This window comes from Delphinus delphis, chromosome 2 (genome assembly GCF_949987515.2).
Source record: "Delphinus delphis chromosome 2, mDelDel1.2, whole genome shotgun sequence".
Lineage (NCBI taxonomy): Eukaryota > Metazoa > Chordata > Mammalia > Artiodactyla > Delphinidae > Delphinus > Delphinus delphis.
This window is the reverse complement of record NC_082684.1, coordinates 162,554,242-162,578,752: the sequence shown is the minus strand read 5'-3', so window position 1 is coordinate 162,578,752 and position 24,511 is coordinate 162,554,242. Positions and strand designations below refer to the sequence as shown.

Below are 24,511 nucleotides of genomic sequence, written 5' to 3'. Positions count from 1 at the left end.
CTGTTGACTTGGGGTTTGCTTTCTGCATCTAATTGTTTCTGGTTTTATTTTATCTTAGTTTAGTATTTAGAGTTTATTATCACTGGTATGTTTACTGATTTGGTGGCTCTCTTTTCATATATATGTATTTTTCCTTTTTTCCCCTTTTGTGAGTGTGTATGTGGATGCTTCTTTATGTGATTTTGTCTGTATAGCTTTGCTTTTACCATTTGTCCTGGGGATGTGTCTGTCCGTTTTTTGTGGTTTTTTTGTTTTTTTAGTATAGTTTTTAGCGCTTATCATTGGTGGATTTGTTTTTAGTTTGGTTGCTCTCTTCTTTCTTTCTTTTTATTTCTTTTAAATTTTTATTTTTAATAATATATTTTTTATATTTTATTTTAATAACTCTATTTTATTTTATTTTTCTTCCTTTCTTTCTTTTTCTCTCTTTTCTTCTGAGCTGTGTGGCTGACAGGGCCTTGGTGCTCCGGCTGGGGGTCAGACCTGAGCCTCTCAGGTGGGAGAGCCAACTTCAGGATACTGGTCCACCAGAGACCTCCCGGCCACATGTAATATCAAATGACAAAAGCTCTCTCAGAGATTTCTGTCTCAATGTGAAAACCCAGCTCCACTCAACGACCAGCAAGCTACAGTGCTGGACAACCTATGCCAAATAACGAGCAAGACAGGAACACAAACACACCGATTAGCAGAGAGGCTGCCTAAAATCATAATAAGTTCACAGACACCCCAAAACACACCACCAGATGTGGACCTGCCCACCAGAAAGACAAGATCCAGCCTCATCCATCAGAACACAGGCACCAGTCCCCTCCATCGGGAAGCCTACAAAACCCACTGAACCAACATTACCCACTGGGGGAAGGCACCAAAAACAACAGGAAAAACGAACTTGCAGCCTGCAAAAAGAAGACCCCAAACACAGTAAGTTAAGCAAAATGAGAAGACAGAGAACTACACAGCACATGAAGAAGCAAGGTAAAAACCCACCAGACAAAACAAATGAAGAGGAAATAGGTAGTCTAAATGAAAAACAATTCAGAGTAATGATAGTAAAGGTGATCTAAATCTTGGAAATAGATTGGAGAAAATAAAAGAAACGTTTAACAAGGACCTAGAAGAACTAAAGAGCAAACAAACAATGGTGAACAACACAATAAATAAAACTAAAAATTCTCTAGAAGAAATCAATAGCAAAATAACTGAGGCAGAAGAACAGATGAGTGACATGGAAGATAAAATAGTGGAAATAACTACCACAGAGCAGAATAAAGAAAAAAGAATTAAAAGAATTGAGGACAGCCTCAGAGACCTCTGGGACAACACTAAATGCACCAACATTCGAATTATAGGGGTCCCAGAAGAAGAACGAAGGGACTGAGAAAATATTTGAAGAGATTATAGTTGAAAACTTCCCTAGCATGGGTAAGGATTGTCAATCAAGTCGAGGAAGCACAGAGAGTCCCATACAGGATAAATCCAAAGAGAAACATGCCAAGACATATATTAATCAAATTATCAAAAACTAAATACAAGGAAAAAATATTAAAAGCACTAAACTAAAAGCAACAAATAACATACAAGGGAATCCCATGAGGATAACAGCTGATCTTTCAGCAGAAACTCTGCAAGCCAGAGGGGAGTGGCACGACATATTTAAAGTGATGAAAGAGAAAAATCTACAACTGGGTAGATTACTCTACCCAGCAAGGATCTCATTCAGATTCGATGGAGAAATCAAAAGCTTAAAGACAAGCAAAAGCTAAGAGAATTCAGCACCACCATACCAGCTTTACAACAAATACTAAAGGAACTTCTCAAGGCAGAAAACACAACAGGACAAGACCTACAATAACTAACCCAAAATAATTAAGAAAATGGTAATAGGAACATACATATCGATAACTACCTTAAATTTAAATGGATTAAATGATCCAACCAAAAGACATAGACTGGCTGAATGGATACAAAAACAAAACCTGTATATATGTGGTCTACAAGAGACCCACTTCGGACCTAGGACACATACAGACTGAAAGTGAGGAGTGGAGAAAGATATTCCATGCAAATGGAAATCAGAAGAAAGCTGGAGTAGCAATTCTCATATCAGATAAAATAGACTTTAAAATAAAGACTATTACAAGAGACAAGCACACAACATAACGATCAAGGGATCAATCCAAGTAGAAGATATAACAATTGTAAATATTTATGTACCCAACATAGGAGCACCTCAATACATAGGGCAAATGCTAACAGCCATAAAAGGGGAAATCGACAGTAACACAATCGTAGTAGGGGACTTTAACACCTCATTTACACCAATGGACAGAACGTCCAAAATGAAAATAAATAAGGAAAGAGAAGCTATAAATGACACAATAGAACAGATAGATTTAATTGGTATTTATAGGACACTCCAGCCAGAAAAAGCAGATTACACTTTCTTCTCTAGTGCACACGGATCATTCTGCAGTATAGATCACATCTTGGGTCACAAATCAAGCCTCAGTAAGTTTAAGAAAACTGAAATCATATCAAGCATCTTTTCTGACCACAACACTATGAGATTAGAAATGAATTACAGGGAAAAAAAACGTAAAAAACACAAACACGTGGAGGCTCAACAATACGTTACTAAATAACCAAGAGATCATTGAAGAAATCAAAGAGGAAATCAAAAAATACTTAGAGACAAATGACAATGAAAACACGATGATCCAAAACCTATGGGATGCAGCAAAAGCAGTTCTAAGAGAGAAGTTTATAGCTATACAAGCCTACCTCAAGAAACAAAAAAAAATCTCAAATAAACAATCTAACCTTACACCTAAAGGAACTACAGAAAGAAGAACCAAAAAACCCCAAAGTTAGCAGAAGGGAAGAAATCAAGATCAGAGCAGAAATAAATGAAATAGAAACAAAGAAAACAATAGCAGAGATCAATAAAACTAAAAGCTGGTTCTTTGAGAAGATAAACAAAATTGATAAACCATTAGGCAGACTCATCAAGAGGGAGAGGGCTCAAATCAATAAAATTAGAAATGAAAAAGGAGAAGTTACAACAGACACCACAGAAATACAAAGCATCCTAAGAGACTACTACAAGCAACTCTATGCCAATAGAATGGACAACCTGGAAGAAATGGACAACTTCTTAGAAAGGTATAACCTTCCAAGACTGAACCAGAAAATATGAACAGACCAATCACAAGTAATGAAATTGAAAATGCGATTAAAAATCTTCCAACAAACAAAACTCCAGGACCAGATGGCTTCACAGGTGACTTCTATCAAACATTTAGAGAAGAGTTAACACCCATCCTTCTCAAACTCTTCTAAGAAATTGCAGAGGAAGGAACACTCCCAAACTCATTCTATGAGGCCACCATCACCCTGATACCAAAACCAGACAAAGATACTACAAAAAAAGAAAATTACCAACCAATATCACTGATGAATATAGATGCAAAATTCCTCAAAAATATACTAGCAAACAGAATCCAACAACACATTAAAAGGATCATACACCACGATCAAATGGGATTTATCCCAGGGATGCAAGGATTCTTCAATGTATCCAAATCAATCAATGTGGTACACCATATTAACAAACTGAAGAATAAAAATCATATGATCATCTCAATAGATGCAGAAAAATCTTTTGACAAAATTCAACACCCATTTATGATAAAAACTCTCCAGAAAGTGGGCATAGAGGGAAACTACCTCAACATAATAAAGGCCATATATGACAAAACGACAGCAAACATCATTCTCAATGGTGAAAAACAGAAAGAATTTCCTCTAAGATCAGGAACAAGACAAGGATGTCCACTTTCACCACTATTATTCAACATAGTTTTGGAAGTCCTAGCCACGGCAATCAGAGAAGAAATAAAAGAAATACAAATTGGAAAAGAAGAAGTAAAACTGTCACTGTTTGTAGATGCCATGATACCATACATAGAGAATCCTAAAAATGCCACCACAAAACTACTAGAGCTAATCAATGAATTTGGTAAAATTGCAGGATACAAAATTAATGCACAGAAATCTCTTGCATTCCTATACACTAATGATGAAAAATCTGAAAGAGAAATTATGGAAACACTCCCATTTACCACTGCAACAAAAAGAATAAAATACCTAGGAATAAACCTACCTAGGGAGACAAAAGACCTGTATGCAGAAAACTATAAGACACTGATGAAAGAAATTAAAGATGATACCAACAGATGGAGAGATATACCATGTTCTTGGATTGGAAGAATCAATATTGTGAAAATGACTATACTACCCAAAGCAATCTACAGATTCAATGCAATCCCTATCAAATTACCAATGGCATTTTTTACAGAACTAGAACAAATCATCTTAAAATTTGTATGGAGACACAAAAACCCTGAAGAGCCAAAGCAGTCTTGAGGGCAAAAAATGGAGCTGGAGGAATCAGACTCCCTGACTTCAGACTGTACTACAAAGCTGCAGTAATCAAGACAATATGGTACTGGTACAAAAACAGAAACACAGATCAATGGAACAAGATAGAAAGCCCAGAGATAAACCCACGCACCTATGGTCAACTAATCTATGACAAAGGAGGCGAAGATATACAATGGAGAAAAGACAGTCTCTTCAATAAGTGGTGCTGGGAAAACTGGACAGCTACATGTAAAAGAATGAAATTAGAACACTCCCTAACACCATACACAAAAATAAACTCAAAATGGATTTGAGACCTAAATGTAAAACCAGACACTATAAAACTCTTAGAGGAAAGCATAGGAAGAACGCTATTTGACATAATTCACAGCAAGATCGTTTTTGATCCACCTCTTAGAGTAATGGAAATAAAAACAAAAATTAAAAAATGGGACCTAATGAAACTTCAAAGCTTTTGCACAGCAAATCAAACCATAAACAAGAGGAAAAGACAACCCTCAGAATGGGAGAAAATATTTGCAAACGAATCAACGGACAAAGGATTAATCTGCAAAATATATAAACAGCTCATGCAGCTCAATATTAAAGAAACAAACAACCCAATACAAAAATGGGCAGAAGACCTAAACAGACATTTCTCCAAGAAAGATATACAGATTGGCAACAAACACATGAAAGAATGCTCAACATCACTAATCATTAGAGAAATGCAAATCAAAACCGCAGTGAGGTATCACCTCATCCCGGTCAGAATGGCCATCATAAACAAATCTACAAACAATAAATGCTGGAGAGGGTTTGGAGAAAAGGGAACCCTCTTGCACTGCTGGTTGGTATGTAAATTGATACAGCCACTATGGAGAATACTAAGGAGGTTCCTTTAAAACCTAAAAATAGAACTACCATATGATCCAGCAATCCCACTCCTGGGCATATACCCTGAGAAAACCATAATTCAAAAAGAGTCATGTACCAGAATGCTCTATGTATAATAGCCAGGACATGGAAGCAACCTAAGTGTCCATCAACAGATGAATGGATAAAGAAGATGTGGCATATATATACAATGGAATATTCTCAGCCATAAAAAGAAACGAAATTGAGTTATTTGTAGTGAGGTAGATGGACCTAGAGACTGTCATACAGAGTGAAGTAAGAAAAACAATTGTCGCATTCTAACACATATATATGGCATCTAAAAAAAAAAAAACAAAAATGGTTCTGACGAACCTAGGGCAGGACAGGAATAAAGACGCAGATGTAGACAATGGACTGGAGGACACAGGGAAGGGGAAGCTGGGACAAAGTGAGAGAGTGGCATGGACATATATACACTACTAAATGTAAAATAGATAGCTAGTGGGAAGCATCCACATAGCACAGGGAGATCAGCTCAGTGCTTTGTGACCACCTAGAGGGGTGGGATAGGGAAGTGGGGAGGGAGACGCGAAAGGTAGGGTATGTGGGGGTATATGTATATGTATAGCTGATTCACTTTGTTATACAGCAGAAACTAACACACCATTGTAAAGCAATTACACTCCAATAAAGATTTAAAATTTTTTAAAAAAGCAAATTCGTTCAGAACAAAATGCTGTAGGATCCCATTTTTACTGGAAAATTCTGCTTGGCTGTCCAAAATGTTAAAGTGGGCAATTCTCTTCCAAGAACTCCCATAATAATTATTGGATTATAATTTCCACCATCCGTAAGTTTTATTAGGCTGCATAAATAAGTTTGTCTTTTATAGGCTTGCATTGGCTTTAATTCTCAAATTTATTTTGGAAAATGAAGGCTGTATTGAATAATTTGACTTTCACCATGAAATGAATATGACAATGATTCCACTTCAACAGCATTTGGAATTAGTATTTAAATCAACCTGTCTATTTCCTCATTACCTAAGATAGTCCCATTCTATCAAAAGCATGAGAAAACTTTGGAAGGGAAGTGATTCTTAAGAATAAGAAATGAAAAGAAAGAGAAGATTGGAAGAGTGAGAGCTTTTAAGGAAAGTGGAGGGATTCAAGAAATTAGGAAGAGTATTAGAAGGTCATGTTTTACTTATATATCAGTATATGTTAATACATAACAACCTTAGTTTTGATACATAAATTTAAAACTTTTTAAAATTGTCTTTTAGGGTGACTGGCCATCCCAATTTTCTGACTGTTTGGTTCCAGCACTTGAAGTGCTGGCAAATTCCTCAGTCCTCAGACAACTGGGATGATTAATCATCCTGCTTTTAATTCACCTGGTGCAAAACATCTATACTTTATCATTTTTCCTTCAAACACAGAAAATACAACGTGCATACCTGAAATCTCTGGGGGCTCTGGATTTTGAGGACATGCCTCTCCCACTGATTGTGGAGCCCAGCCGTGCTTTGCCATAAATGCCTTGTAGGACCACCACAGGTAGTTTGAAAGCCAACTGTTAATTTGCCATTCATCTGGCTGGAGAAGTAATAAAATGTAATCTGTGAAAAATAATGGATGTCCAAATAATTATAATAAAGAAGTTCCCAAATGTGGAAAGTAATTCAAATGCTGTGTGCTTTCAAATACCTGACAACCCTGTTGGTTATCTGTGGAAAGAAAAACTCTGCTTCGTAAGTTTGAGGAAGGAGAATCCACGTTCGAGACCAATGAGAGGAAGTGAGCTGTGAAAAACAAGGGTCAGTGTGTTAGACGCAGAGTCACCACTGGTAAACGTATTTAATACACCAGGCAATAATTCAGGCCTATATCCACTTTGGGTCAATATATTTTTAAAGAATGAAATATTTAACCGTACCATTTATCTTTGCAAATGGTCTGGCTGATATTGTTACTTCAATATATTCCCCAGTAAAATAACTAATTGTGAGTGTACTCCCTAAAACACTGTTATGGGCTGTAGTCCATGACCAAATTCATCTCATAACTTAGAAAGTTATAACCCAGCAAAGATGATATCCAGAGAAAACATTACACTGGGACTGCCCACCAAAATAAGTAATTCAATGAAGAATTCAAAAGAGATCCTATTTTGTTGCGTTTTTCTCTGGAAAGAATTGGATCAAATAGTCCCAGCTTTTGCCAGGATTATGGAAAACGATACTGAGTCCCGATGCTCTTCTGTATGCTGCAGTACAGACCATGCCGGTCAACTTACTATTTAGAAGCCTATAAAATAAATGTGGAACATTCCCTGGGCTTTCATAGATTTTTTTGCAATGCTTGACAAGGTTATAGTGTATGATGCGGGAACCACTGTTTCCTGCTCATCTCTTTGGTATGCCACTCTTTGTCAAAAAGAATGAAAAAATGATGTTGATGATGTTGATGATGGCATACCTACCCAAATTATTCTGTGGTATTTGAAAGCTGTCTTGGAAATCAAATTTAATTGTCACATCATTGAGAGAATCAATAGTAAAATTATGAAACCTAAGAAACCTCTTCTTCCCTATAGCTATTCCCAAACTGTACCCTAATGAAGCAGAAAAGAAGAACATTAATGATTGCATATAACATAGTCATAAGCATAACTGAAGTCCCTGCAATAACAGAAAATTGTTCTCAGAATGTACTACCTGGAATAATTTTATAAACATAATTTCGATGAAGAGCTGGTATCATGTTGATACAAGTGGACAACCATTATTTTGCTCTTGCTTCATATTCAGCAGGGAAATCAAATGCTAAGCAAGTGAATAATCAAACGAGCATAATAAGCCATATGGATTTATTGTTTGCAGTTTAAATACAATTATTTGCAACACAAATGGTAATAGTATTCAACAGGCCTTCAATTACTGTTTATAAATATTCAGCTACTAAAAAGCACTTGTGATACATACAGTAAAAATTATTTTCATTTGTCAAGGAAATCACTTAAATTAACCATATTTATTTTTGAAAGTTTGGTCCTAAAACTCAGACTGATACATTAAGGTATTAAATAACAGAACAGCATTTTCAATAAAATAATAAATTATATGAATATTTAAGCTAGGTGTTTTATAAATACAAGCTATGTCATCTGGTACATTTTATGACACTGTAAATTATTCTGTATTTTGTCAAAAATTAAATGAGGTTAACCTTCAGGTTATCATAAAAAGTAAAGTTTTAAATTCAGAAACAACTTGAGATCCTTTAGCCTTTGTTCTAGTAATAAGATTTCTTTTCATGGGGTAAAAAAGTATTCAAAATGCACCCAATAACAATACTTGTTTTTTTGTTTTTTATTTATTATTTTTTTAATTCCAATTTAGTGACAATAGCGTTCTTTCAAATGCACACTCAATTTTACCTTGCTCCCTATGAGTATAGAAGTTCTTTAATTCACAGTTGGAGATGTTCCTTAGAGAACATCATCTTATAGAAAGTTATCTTGCTTTCCCTAGGACTTTAGTTATCGGGTCTACGAGTATAAAAGAAAGAAGCAGATCCTTGGCAGCATAAGTTTTTCCCACATGCCCATTCCCTCATCTGATATCCTCTCCTACTGCTGGCTCGAAGCATCAAGAAGAGACTTACAAAGCTGATAAAAAAAAAAAAAGGTGTTCAATATTATCTCCACACACCCCTTTTAGTCCTTGAGGGAGCCTAGTAACATCATACCACACAACACCATTCTCATCACATGTCTCCTATTAATCTCTACCATATTCATTTCAGTTTGTTCATATGATTCATAAATTCCCATTATATTCCTGCATCAATAAAAGCAACTTCATAGCCTATCTTCGAAACAGATTTAAAACCACCTTGTGATGAAGTCGTTAATTATTAAAGCTACAAAATAAGAATTATTAAAATTACAAAATAAGACAGGATGACTGCATTTATAATCTTTTTTTTTTTTTTTTTTTTTTCCGGTATGCGGGCCTCTCACTGTTGTGGCCTCTCCCATTGCGGAGCACAGGCTCCGGACGTGCAGGCTCAGCGGCCACGGCTCACGGGCCCAGGCGCTCCGCAGCATGTAGGATCTTCCCGGACCGGGGCACGAACCCATGTCCCCTGCGTCGGCAGGCGGACTCTCAACCACTGCACCACCAGGGAAGCCCTCCATTTATAATCTTAAATGTTTATGTTAAAGGGCTTTTTCTTCTTAGTAGCTGGGTACATGTAGGAGTAAAACCCCAGAAGTATATAAAATATGAAAGCAACAAAAACCATGAATCAAGTTTTGAGGGCTAATTCAATAACTTTGGGCAGTGAATTACCCCAACCTTGATCCTTAGAAAAGATAAGGTAGCATTTTCAGTCTCACTTTCTTCAACTACTGATAGGCAGTCTTGCCTTTCTTCCATTTCCCAAGTTCTAAGTGATTAATGGGAATGAATGCAAGCAGGAGAAACAGAAATCCTATTGCATGCTGTAGAGTAACCAATGGGCTCAAAGGAACTCGAAAAACTGAGTATTTTAACAGTAAGATAACATCAAAAAAAAAAAATCAGGCTGCAGGAATGGATCATTGTGACAAGATCCAAGGCCTGAAGCAAAGGTTAAAATGTCAAAACTTTTGGAACAGGAAAAGTGTGTTCATTTGTGACAGAAATATGGCTCAGTTCAGATAACAGAGGTTAAATAACAGTCTTAGATACAAACTCCTTCAAGTTGGTAATTTCTGTTTATTAAATTCCATTTCTGTTGAATCATAAGGTTTGCCTCATTCCTGTTCATTAGACTAACAAGTTTGACATAAGCACATAATATTTGTTAAAACTGTATCAAAGGATACCCTCAAACAGTAATTCCCTATAATTGCTAGCACTGTGTAAATAAATGCTGCCATGTACCTTTAGGTCTGCTTCAGTGATAAAGGGCTAGGTGGATCACTTTAGGGAATCATAAAATAAGCAATAAAAATGAGAGTGATATTAATAAAAATGTCAATGTAAAGACCTCTGAAATTTTTCTCCTCAATAAAAACAATGAAAATATTGGCAAAAATGGCCACAGTAAAGCTTACAGCAAACTGGAGACCTTTTATTCAATAAATAACTGAATCTCAGTAAAAACAGTAAATTTTAGGGGGGGGGGGGTTCTTTTCTTTTTCTTTTTCACTTGGCCCTGTTCCTACCGCTCTCCAGCTCCACAGCAACTATAAAAAATGGCAGCCCACACTCCTGGGGCAGCATGGCAACCACAGAAATGAGCAGAATAGAGTTAACACTCTTTCAAGTCTCATTACCAAATAATTATTAAATAATTATCATTATTTGATATGTCTGGTGTTTCCTGAAAGATACCACTTATAAGGCTGTCTGAGATTGCCCAGTGCAAATAGACTCTTTACAGTAGGCATGTGTTGAAAACAATTACTGGCAAGTGTTTTAACTTTACTGTTGCTTGGTGCAGTACATAACATATGGGGTCAACAATAGACTAACCAAAAGCTTAAAGCAAAACTGAAATGTTGCATAGGAGCTTTGAAATGCTCCAACATCTTCCCGCAAACCTATAGAGACACGTGCATGCATAGGGCTGTACACATGCTCTGGAAAGACCTGAAAAGGCCCTAAGCTCTCATCTCTGGCTGACTTTGAAGCTCTCTTAAGGCAGGAAGTGAAGAATAAGACAGAGATATCAACTGCCTAGGTAAGTGTTGAAGATACACCACAATAGAGTCCCTCAACGAACACTGGGAAATTTATTGGTTCCAGGCATTTAAGAAACTCTCTTTACAGCTGACCACTTAGCTGACCAAGCAGAGAATTCAATGGACACACATGACAGGAATAAAGACTTTACAGAATTATTCCAGGAAAGTCACTAAAGTAAAAACAACAAATACAACAAACCACAACAAACTGTAAAATTGAGGGAAAAAGATTTCCACACTTGCCACATTATATTGTTGTAGATGTCCGTGTTTCAAAAGAAATTGTGAGAAATGCAAAGAAACAAAAAAATGTGACTCATACAAAGGAAAAAAACAATCAAACAAAAGTGTCTCTGAGAAAGCCCAGATGCTGGACCTACCGAAAAAAAGACTTTAAATCAGATATTTAAAATATTTCAAAGATCTAAAGGAAACCATGTCTAAAGAACTAAGAAACCATGAGAATGATATCTTACAAAGTAGAGACTATCAGTAAAGAGATATAAATTATAAAATCAATAACTAATCACTATAATTGATTGTTATATTTGATAAAACTCAAAATTCAGTGTTGATGGGCACACAATATATTAAGATGCTATTTGTGGCAATAGCAGCATAAAGGTGGGGAGAATAGAGCTAGGTAGGACAAATTTCTTAAATACTATTGCAATTAAATTGTACTAATCCAGCATCGATTATTGTAATCACTATAAAGAATCCAGTAAACTAATTCAAAATATTATATATATACATACAATATATAATACATATAGAAAATATATATGTAACAGAGAAGAAAACAGTAATGGAGGAACAGAGTAACAAGAAAGACATAGACAAAACAAATAGCAGATAGCAGGTGTAAATCCTATCTTATCAATCAAAAGTCTGAGGTTGATACATTGTATAAAGACATAAGCCAACAATTCAACTACAAATTAAAGGGTTGAAAATAAAGAAATATAAAAAATATACAAACAACTAAAAGAGAGCTGGAAATTCATAAAACATATTTTAATGCACAATAAAAATGTTATTAGAGACATAAAAGAACAATTTATAATGAAAAAAGAATCAACCCATCAAATAACAATTATAAATATATATGCACCTAAAAACAGAGCCCCAAAATATAAGAAACAAAAACTAATAGAATCAAAGTGAAAACAGAGAATTCAACAATAATAGTTGGAAACTTCAACATCCCATTTTTCAGAATGAATAGAACAATTAGACAGAAGATCAGTACGGGTACAGAAGACTTGAGCAACACTATAAACCAGTTAGACCTAACAGACACATATGGAATCCTCTATCCAACAGCAGCAAAATGCATATGCTTCTATTATGTACACAAAATGTTCTCCAGGAAAGACCTTATTTTAGGCCACAAAACAAGTCTCCATATATTTAAGAGGATGTTAATCATACAAGTATGTTCTACAGCTACAATGGAGTGATTTGAGTCAAAAACAGAAAGAAAGAAAGAAAAACAGAAACAGAAAGAAATTAAGGAAATTTGCAAATATGTAGAAATTAAATAACACACTCCTAATGGGTCAAAGGTGAAAATCAGAAGAGAAATTAGAAAATACTTGAGATGAATAACTAATTTAACTGCATCTCATGCATTTTGAAGCACTGTGAAAATACAATATATCAAAATGCATGAGATGCAGTTAAATTTGTGCTTAGAAATAAATTTATAGCTATAAATTACTAAATTTAAAAAAAAAGTTTTAAAATCAACAATCTAAACTTGCACCTTACAAAGCTGGAAGAAGAGCAAACTAAACCCAAAGCAAGTAGTAGAAGAAAATAGTAAATATTAGAGCATAAACAAATCAAATAGAGAATAGACAACCAATAGAATAAAATTAAGTAAACCAAAAGTTGTTTTTTGGAAAGATCAACAAAATTGACAAATCTTTCACTAGTCTGACCAATTAAAAAAAAAAAGACAACTCAATTTACTGAATGAATAGTGAAACAAGGGTCAGAACTACCAACTTTATAGAAATAAAAAGAATTATAAGGAAACATTATCAACAAATGCAGGCTAACAAATTAGATAACCTTGATAATATGAAAAAAATCCTAGCAAGACACAAAAACTGATTCAGGACCTAAACTGACTCTAGTAGAGATAGAAAATCTGAATAGATAACAAAAGAATGAATCAGTAACCAAAAAGCTCCCCACAAAGAAATTCTCAGTCACAGAAGGATGAACTAGTGAATTCTATAAAACATTTAGAGAATTAACACTAACTTCACCAACTCTTGCACAAATTATAAGAGGAAAGACTTCCCAATCCATTCTGTGCGGCCATTATTTCCTTGATACCAAAACCTGGCAAACATGTCACAAACATATCAAAAAAAAAGAAAATTATAGATCAATATCCCTGATTAACATACATGTAAAAATACTAAACAAAATACTGGAAAGCCTCATCAAGCAAGACATAAAGATACAAAAAGGATTATTCACCATGACCAAGCGGAATTTACCCCAGGAATGCAAATTTGGTTCAACATATGAAAACCAATCACTATATGAAAACTAATCACTATAAAACACCATATAGGGCTTCCCTGGTGGCGCAGTGGTTGAGAGTCCGCCTGCCGATGCAGGGGACACGGGTTCGTGCCCCGGTCCGCCAAGATCCCACATGCCGCGGAGCGGCTGGGCCCGTGAGCCATGGCCGCTGAGCCTGTGCGTGCAGAGCCTGTGCTCAGCAACGGGAGAGGCCGCGGCAGTGAGAGGCCCGCGTACCACAAAAAAAAACCAAAAAACAAAACACCACCACCATATAAATAAAGGCCCAAAATGACATGATCATCTCAATAGATGCAGAAAACACATATGACAAAGTCTAACACTTTATTGGGATAAAAAACACTTCATATATTAGAGACGTGAACATGCTTACTTGATAAATGACATCTACAAAAAACCCTCAGCTAACATCAAACCTGATGGTAAAAGTTTAAAAAGTTTTCCACTAATGGAAATAAGGATATCTGCTATCACCAATTCCATTCAACATTGCACCGAAGTTTCTAGGTGGGCAATTAGACAAGGAAATGAAATAAAAGGCAGCCAGAAAGGAAACAGAAAGTAAAAATCTATTTGCAAATGACATGGTCTTGTACATAGAAGGTCCTAAGCAACCATGCAATTACATCAGCCCATTTGAACAGTCGATGATAATCTTCCCATGTTAAGATCAGCTAATTGGTAACTTTAATTACAACTGCAAAGTTCTTTGACAGAAGTACCTAGATTAGTGTTTGAATAACCAGGGGATGAGAGTCTTGGGGGAGACATCTTTAGAATTCTGCCCACTACAATCAGTAGCCACTAATTTGGTTCCCTTGTTCCATTTGCTATGTTATAAGGTACTGACCAAAATCTATGAGGCCTAAAGTAGTTATGTTCCTACGAGTTCTCCCTTTACTGATTCGGTTGTAGGACACTGAATCAGCATAACTAATCATCAGAATTGCGAGACTTCATTTGCAGAGAACTAAAATCTTCTGAGTCCTTTCCAACCACTTTAATTGGTAAAAGTCCCTGCCCACTTTCATTTGGCAGAATCTCAGTCTACTGACCATTTGGCTATGATTCAAAAGGTACATTCTTTGAAATTTGTATCATATTTATTTCAATATACATTTATTTTATGTATTTCTGTTCAGTATGGATTCAGTATGAGGCGGAATTAATTTGAATTAATACTCATATAAATTTAACAAATAAGTCACCTGCCTGTAAAGATAAAATTTCTGCCAAAAGGAAAGCAAATGATATAAAGGAAAAAGTTCTATGTCTACAGAGAAATTGTAGCACATATTATTTTGTGGCTCTAATTAGTGAAATAATATCATTTACTTTAAGATAGGTTTACTACTAATTTATGTGGAGTAATTTCGTTGACGTCATATCAGTTAATTCAAATAATCATCTGGGTTGTCAATTATGCTTCCCTGACTGATATATTACCTGAATTTGAAATAAAAGGAATGAGGAAATAAACAAATATATTATCCAATAAAAAATAAGCATCACGTTTATAGAAGAATTATATAAACCTCATGTAGCTTATTTTAAATGCACACATGCAGGCACACATCAAGAACCCTGATATCATGAACTTGGCAATCAAAGAATTTGTGGGAAAGAAAAACAAAAACGGAAGCTCTCTGCAAAACACTACTTGAGGCAGAAAGAATTACGAAGTACCAAATGTGTATGCCTTTGAAATTAATTATGTGGTGTGGCTGAGGAGTTGCATTATCCATCAACCCTCTCATTTCCACTGCCTGCTTGGACAGTATTGGTAATTATTGGTAATAGGACTGTCAGCTGTGAAGGAGTTTGGGTAGAGATGGGAAAAGAGGGAAGGAAATGGTACTGATGAGCAAAATCTGTAACCTTTGGGTGACATAATTCCTGACATTCCCAAATACACTTTTGGCCTAATCTTCATTTCCAGAGACCGTATTCTCTAGCCATAGCAGACTGCTGTATCTTTGCCTGGGCACACCAAGTAACTCTATACGGTCCTTATGGGGTTCTTTCAGTTTGAAATATTTCTTTCACTTCCTTGTCCATTGAAATATCATTCATCTTTCAAGTCCTTTCTCAAATGCCCTTTTCCTTTCCAGTGTCAGAATTTGCCTATAGCCACAGAGCAATCTGCTCAGACTAATATTATAGTACTTTTCTAATTTCTCCCTGTATTAAAATTAACTGGGTTATTCTTGAGAATGCTTTCCAAAGAGATCATAAACACTCTAATATACAACATGTATCTTAAAAATCTTTATAACATCCACAGCCTTTATCATGATGCCTTACACACACTGGGCTTAATAAGAGCTTTTGAACTGAAATTAGCAATTGATACCAACATATAAAATTATATTTCATAAACATAATAAATTTTTCATCTTTAATTTTTACTTTTAAACTAGTGTAACTACAATATTAAAAATGCAACAAGTGGAAAAATACACTGTATACCCACTTAATGAACATAATTCTTATTTTTATTTTTAAAGAAACAGGGTTAACTACTGTAATAAAATCTCCTCCATAATTGAAAATTCAGATGAATTTTTAAATAACAGTGTAATGAAGCTGATTTCTTTGCAAAATCAGAGTATAGATCAAAGTAAGCTTCACCGATGTTTGCTACAAAAATGAATTGAATACTGACCACTAAAATTAAGATTATAACTTATCTGTTAGTGGAGGAATTTTATCCTTTACTTATGTATCCCCATTGCATACTGTCAGATGCAAAAATGCTCAATTAATGTTTATTGAACAGACTAAGGGACAGCAAACTATGACCTGCAGACAAATCTCACCTTCCACCAGATTTTGCATGGCCTGAGAGCTAAGGGTTTTTACACATTTAAATGGTAAAAAAAATTCAAAAGAATAGTATTTTATGACATGTGAAAGTTATATGAATTATAAATTCCAGTGTCCATCAGTAAAGTTTTATTATAATATAGTCAGGCTTTATCTTTAAGTATTGTTTATGGCAACTTTCGCAGTATAGTGGCAGGGACACAGACTGTATACCCTAAAAAGCCACAATTATTTACTATCTGGCCCTTTAAAAAAAAATATGCAGATCCCTGGAATAGAACATTAATGTTCAGGTTAATGTCTCCATTACTAAATTGCAGCTTCACTGGGGACAAGATCTGTGTTCTTGTTCACTATTATAGCTACACATACACAATGTGCGGAATAATATATTTTCCCAATAAAAAGTTTTTAAATATATAAAATAAATAAACATTACTTTTTCACTAACATCAAAATAAATGGATATTAAGACTATAAAGGCTATAAAAACTTGATCTACAGAGTAAGAATATGAGACTCTTTTCTATTTTTTGTCTTTTGGTGTTTATTATTAATAAAAGAATCTAAGTCACTGTCTAAATAACACAGCCTGCCAAGTATTGAGAAATAGATTATGGTTCCTAGTGCCCTTCAGAAAGGGCAGCATAGATCAGTTTAGGACATCCTGGTGTTAGAAAAACCAGTGATGAATATAATGCTTATATTAAAAAAACAAGAAAAACCTAAAAGCTTTGGCCTGAGGTTAAGCTACCACTGCAGCTAAAACACTGATAGAAAGGTTGCTATTTCCTTAGCCTGAAGAATCAGGTAAAGAAGCCAAGGACATGCAGGTCCGCCATAAATAAAGGGCAGAATTCTAGAAAGAAAAGAGCCTTAAAAAGGGGTGACCCATGTTCTATGAATAAACTCTACCCAAATCTCCACCTAAAACTGAAGCATGCATGTGCAGGGAACACTTCTAGTAACTAAAGCTAAAAGAGCTGAATTGATATTTGAACTACTGAATTGATATCTAAACTACAAAACAGAGTTCTCAATTTGAGTCTAAGCAAGCTAATCATCTACTTAAACGAAATCAATCATAAATACTCTCAATAAATATAACAGAATCCAGAGACTCTACAGTAGTACATTTATAATGTCATAGATATGATCCAAAATTATTTGACAGAAAAAGGACCAGGAAAATACGACCATGCCATGGGAAAAGACAGTCAACGGAGGTCAATTCTGAGATGAAGGAGACAAGGATTTTTAAATTACAATTATACTGATGCTCAGTGAAGGACAATACACTCATAATGCATGAAAGGATAAGAGATCTTAGTAGAGAAATTAACACAATTTAAAAGCAATTAAATGAAAATTTTTATATAATATCTGATATTTTTAAAAGATCATTAGATAGGCTTATAAGCATATTAAAGATGACACGGAAAAAAATCACAGAACTTGAAAATAAATCAGTTGAAATTGTTCAATGTGAAAAAAGAGAAAACAATCAAACTATATAAGACCCTCAATAACAATATGTTAGACATGTTGTCTAACATCATGATGATTGAAGTCCAAGAAGGAGAGGAGAGAAAGAATGAGATGGAAAAATATATCTGAATAAATAAGGGGAGAACACTTTCCAAAACTGGTGGAAAAATAATTTAAAATTCATGAAGCTTATTTAACCTGATTAGGACTTTCAAAAATCTCATGCCTAGGCACATTATAGCCAATTGATTAAAACCAACATAAAACATCTTGATAGCACTAAGAAAAACAAAGCTATATTAAATATAGCAAAACAATCATTTTAATAACTGTGAATGTCACATCAGGGAATAGGGAGGCCAGAAGACAGGGAAATAATATCTTTAAAGCACTAAAAGAAAAACATGTGCATGAAACAATTCTATATCTAATGAGAATATATTTCAAGAATAAAGGGAAAATAAAGACATTTTCAGTAAAGGAAAACTAACAATTTATCATCAGCAGAACTGGACTACAAGAAATACTAAAGGAAATTCTTTATGCTGAAGAGAAATGATACTAGAGACAAACTCAGAAGAAATGGAGATTATTGCAAGTAATGTATATGATAAAAGAATATTTTTCTCTTAATTTATTTTTAATAATATTTAAAGAAAAATAGCATTGACTTGTAAGATTTATAACTTACATATTATAGATTATAGACGTAATACATGGGATCACTATAAAGTAAAGGACAATGAGAAAGGGATAAATGACCTATGCTTTTCTAAATTTTCTACATTGTAAGTATATTTTACAATATCAATTTTAAGTATATTATAAAGAGTTAAGAGTATATGCCATAATCCCTAGAGTTACTACAAAATTAAATGTTAAGACATACATCTAAAAAGCCAATTAAAAAAGGATTTTTAAAAATATTCAAATAATCCCAAAGAAGGCAGAGAAGGAGACCAGAAGTATCAAAACCAGAATGTTCAAACAGAAGACAAACAATAAAATGTTGAGCTAAATCTAACAATACCAATTATTACATTAAATTAAATGGATTAAACATGCCAATGAAATGAATTATCATAATGGATACAAAAGCAAGATTCAACTATATGCTGTCTCCCAGAGACACACTTTAAGTATAAAGACACAGACAGGTTGAAAACAAACAACAGGAAAAAATATATCGTAAAAACAACATAAGAAAAGACAGATGACTTGCACACTATTTTATCACCTTAACCTAAATGATAGTTATAGACCCCTATACCCAATAATTGCAGAATACACATTCTTTTCTAATTCACCTGGTATTTTCACCAAGATAGATTATATGCTGTATCATAAACTAAGTCTCAAAATATTTTAAAAGATTGAAATAAAAGAATGTATTAACCAAAAGGTAATTAAAATTAGAAGTCAATAATAATATGTCAAAACCCCACAAACATAATATTTGGAAATTCAACAACACACTTCTAAATAATCCATGAACCAAAGAATAAGTTACAAAGGAAATTAGAAAATGTTTTAACTGAATAATATATATCAAAACTGGTGAACCAAAATTTCCACTTCAGGAAATAAGAAAAAAAAGAAAAATAAATAAAAGGAAAATCCTAGGTAGAAGAGAAGAGAAGAAGAGAGGAGATCAAACACAAATAATCAACAGCAGGAATAAGGGGGGTTGTTGCTATACATTCTATAGACACTGAAAGGATAACTGACTCTTAACAACTTCATGCCAACAAATTTGACACAGTAAAAATAGAATAAATGGATTTCATAAAATTAAAGACTTCTCATTAAAAATATCAATAAGAAGATTAATATACATTCCACAGACTTGGAGAAAATATTTGTAAGCATAAATCTTAGAAAGAATGGGAAGCCAAGATATATAAAAACTGGTACAAGGAACTCTCATTCATTGCTGATGGGAATGCAAAATGGTACAGCCACTTTAGAAGACCGGCAGTTTCTTATAAAACTAAGAATCAAGCAGTCATGTTCCTTGGTATTTATACAGAGGAGTTGAAAACTTACATGCACACAAAAACCAGCAGCTGGATGTTTATGGTAGCTTTATTCATAATTGCCAAAATGTGGAAACAACCAAGATGCCCTTCAGCAGGTGAATGGGTAAACTACGGTACATCCAGACAGTGGAATATTATTCACCACTAAAAAGAAATGATCTATCAAGCCATGAAAAGACATGGATGAAACTTAAATGCATATCAATACATGTCATTATACATTTGTCCAAATCCATAGAGTGTACAACGCCAAGAGTGAACCCTAATATAAACTACGGACGTTGCGTGAAAATTATGTGTCCATGTAGGCTCATTGATTGTAACATATGTACCACTCTGGTGAGGAAGTTTTGTAGTGGGGGGAGGCTGTGTGTATGTGGGAGCATGGGGTGTACAGGAAACCTGTGAGGTCTATTCAATTTTGCCGTGAATGTACTCCAAAATTAGAGCCTATTTTAAAAATTACAACTCATTCATAAAAAACAAGTAGCCCAATAAAAATTAAGCAAAATATGTGAGCAGAAAATTTACAAAAGAAGATATATTAATAGCCAATAAGCTCATGCAAAAGAGACCAATATCAACAGCCATCAGGAAAATTCAAATTCAAACCGCGGTGAGATACCACCACATACCTAGCAGAATGATCAAAATGAAACCACTAAATAGAAAATATTAACAAAGGGGCAGAACAACAAGAAGTCTCATAGATTGTTGGTAGGAGTGTGAAATTGTACAGCTACCTTAGTAAAAGCTCTGGCAGTCCTCATAAAAGTAAACATCCATTGATGCAGCATTTCAGTTCTAGGTATTTACCAAAGAGAGTTAAAAACATATTCACAATGACTTGTACAAAAATATTCATAGCAGTTGTATTTATAATAGCCCAAAACAGGAAAAAAACACAGGTGTCCATCAATAGGAGATCTGACGAATAAACTTACTCAATTGCAAACTGCTCAGCAATAAGAAGGAAAGAACTCATGTTACATGCTACAACCTGGATGAATCTGAGAGCAAAGTGAGAAAAGTCTTACACAAAAGGGCATACAATGCACAAGTTCATTTAAATGAAGTTCTAGAATAGGCAAAACTAATCTACGGAGGAGGAAAAAGGATTAAAGCAGTGATTATTTTGAGAGTAGAGGATGGGAGCAAGGATTGACTAGGAAGGGACCTGAGGGGACTCTGTGGTATGACAGTAATGTTTCACATTTTGTTAGGGGTTTGAGTTGCACAGGTGAATTCATTTGTCAGAACTTATCCAATAGTATTGATACACTTAAACTGGTATTTTCATATAACGTAAGTTTTACTTCAAAGGGAAAAACAAAGAAGTGTAATGAATACCTAACTCCAGCACAAGGACGAACTTTTTCTTAAGGGACCAAATAGTTTAGGCTTTGTCGACATACGGTCACTGTCACAACCACTCAACTCCAAGACTGTAGTACAAAAGCAGCCACAGACAATTTGTGAATGAATGGGCATGGCTGTGTTCCACTAGAACTGTATTTACAAAAATAGGAAAATGACCCACAGGACATGGTTTGTTGATCTCTGCGTCTAGTTAATGATACCATGTTGCCGTATTTGCGGTAAAGTTATTCCTGCAACTTTCTCTGAATGCATAGAAAATATGACAGATTGATGGATGGAGAAAGGGTTGGGTGGATGGATAGATATTGATAAAACAAACATAGAATAGTAATTTTAATTATATAACCTAAGTGGTAGGTATATGGTTAGTCACAGTAAGCTTTTTCAAACTTCTTCACATTCTTGAAAATTTTTATAATAAACTCTTGTTGGGGGAACATACAAATAAAAAAATAAGTGGGTTCACAGATCCTGTTCATAGCTTACTAGGCAAAATAGAGCTAATACGGCCATAAATTAAGAAACACAGTGTAGATGAAACTTTCAAAGCTATTATGTGCTGCCCAGCAATCCCACAGGACCAAAGAAATGCCGCAGAAATGGGTCCTGCAGGTGTGTCTGTGGAGGATAGCAAAGGACCTCCAGTCCTAGACTATGATCACCATACCTCCCTAGAACAAAATAAAAACACTGGATGCTGTTTAATAGTGTGTGTGTTTCATAATATAATATATGGGTTTTAGACCCAATTTAGCAATTGGTTAAAATAACAAAAGTTCTCATAATCCCATTTAAACCTAATTTTAAATACCCAAATAAGAAAAATAATCTGTGGTATAAAAGGAAATATTAACTTTTCAAATAATGTTTTTTTATCTTTGATAACCTATACAGTTTAGGTTTACAGAGAACTATATATTTTAAAAACCTCACGTATCACCTTTACCATGAGCTGAATTCTAGAATTATTTAAAACTATTTTTATAAGAATTAAGAAAAACTCATATTTTATGTTATAAGAAAAACTTTTATATTCTTATAAGAAAAACGATTATATTCCATTCTTTTAAAAAAAGTTTTACTATCATTGCAAAGATATATTTGAATTTGTGTAATGATACTATTTTATCTAATTACAATGTTATACACTTTTAAAAATCAATACTACATCTTAATCACTTTGCCTCAAGCTTTAGTAGACTTCAAATATTGACACAGTGATGTTTTTAATGTTCTAATAGATCTTCAAACTTAGCTCTGAAAACTTCTCAAGGCATTGATTACATGATGAAAGATATTAATCTGGAGCACTGACAAATTATTTCAAGTGTAAGTTAATCAAAAATTTTATTACTACTCATGAAATAAGGATTGTTGAATGGAGACAAGATTCCAGCATGACTACTTTTTCCATAAACATTTTCAAGCACCTTGTATCTGAAGGCAAAACATTTGCTTATTTAAAGCAGTCTCTAGGGAAATACTCATATTTTAACATTTAATTGTAGTTATAAGAGATGCATCACTATTATTAAAACCACTAGCCTTCAATTATTATGCTAGGCAACATTTTGCCCCTCTTTCCCTATGAGGCTTATAGTATTATTATTATTTCCATTTTACAGATGAGGAAACTGAGACCACACAGCTAGCAGGTTAGCAGGGCCAGTGTTCAAACACAACCAGTCTGAATCCAGAGATCTTAAATTAAACCAAGCGATATAGCTAAGATAGTGTCTGCCTATATAACATTTCAATTTTGATGTGAATTGATCCCATTTTATCTCTTTACTAGGCTATCAAATGGCAAAATAAGAAAAGAGAAGGAAGAAAGAAAGAGGGAGGAAATGGAGGAGAAAAGAAAAGGGGTGGAGACCCTGATGTTGTCTAACTTCAAGACGAGGTGGCAAGAAGAAGAGAATCAGAGCCACATATAACATAAAAAGAAAATATCAAGTATGCTGCCCATGATGGAGACTAAGGTAAGTAGCTGTATATTGTGAAAAATCTTCCTCTAAGTAAAAGGAAAAAAACAGTGAGGAGGTTCTAAAAGGGAAATGGAATTACAATGGCTAAAATTTGGGAACCAGATTTAATATCATCATCTAACACAACTGTATCCATAATAAATGTTTCATGTAATTGCAGTGAGTCGGTCCTGTTTGTGAAGTCTGGCTCCCCTCGTTTTTATTTTTAGTGATAAAGTTGGCTTATTCCTAACAATTGTTAAACACTCTTTTTTAAAACTTATTTTTGTCATCAAAGCCAAGGACAATAAACTCCATTTTACTTACATAAGAGTTAAAATTAGGAACACCAAAATTATTCAGAAATGTACTAAACATCAACTTTTATCAGGTATTTTATGACAAGCTCTACTTACAATATCTTACTTAGCTCTCAAATCCTATCTTATGATAGATTTTAGAGTTGAGAAAACCAAGGTTTAACAAAGTAAATTGCTCAAGATTATATAGCTAGTGACAGCACCAGCATTCTAACCACATGTATAGTATTTATGTAAACATTTCCAAACCACTAACATCTAATCACTTTAAATTGTCTCTAGGGAATACTCATATTTAACATTTACTTGTATTTATTTGAGAGAAGTATGAATTTTATTAAAAAATCACCAGCCTTCAATTAGTTATACCAGGCAAAAGATTACCTCTTTTCATACCATGTGTAAGGCCATCAGGTGAAGGCAGGCACAGAGTCAGTTTTTGCTTTACTAAAATATCTTAATCACCTGGTATAAAATGGCAAGTGAATGAACTTCATTAGTTAACAACTAAAGAAATGAATAAATGTCTGGCTCCAGAACTCCCATCAGAGCTTTCTAGTCAGCCGAAGAATTCAAGTATTACTAGAGAAAGCTAAAATCAGTCTAAACAAAAGCAAAGATATTTGACAAATTAATCTATGGAGTACTATGCTTAAATTTCACAGTTTCCTTACAGAGTCAAAATAGCTAGAAAATCCCAATTATTATCTAGATAGACCTTTGAGGTCCTAGGAACCCAATTATAAGTATCTGACATTTTAGAATCATAAATATCTTGAATATAGTTAAAGAATGTATAAAATTAGACATCATCATCCTTAATATCTAACCATCAGCTCTGATTCTACTGTCCTTACCAACCACTTGACCAAAAAAAAAAAAA

The 24,511-nt window shown here is 34.2% G+C and overlaps 1 protein-coding gene across 1 annotated transcript in view; it reads right to left on the bottom strand.

The window, feature by feature from the left end:
- MALRD1 (MAM and LDL receptor class A domain containing 1) overlaps positions 1-24,511 on the bottom strand; it is a 593,611-nt gene that overhangs the window by 540,979 nt on the left and 28,121 nt on the right. Inside the window, exons 4-5 of the mRNA XM_060003111.1 lie at positions 7,014-7,108; positions 6,764-6,925 (exon numbers count right to left, since the gene is read on the bottom strand). Of these exons, the coding sequence (XP_059859094.1) occupies positions 6,764-6,925; positions 7,014-7,108 (257 nt within the window). The remainder of the gene's footprint in view (positions 1-6,763; positions 6,926-7,013; positions 7,109-24,511) is intronic.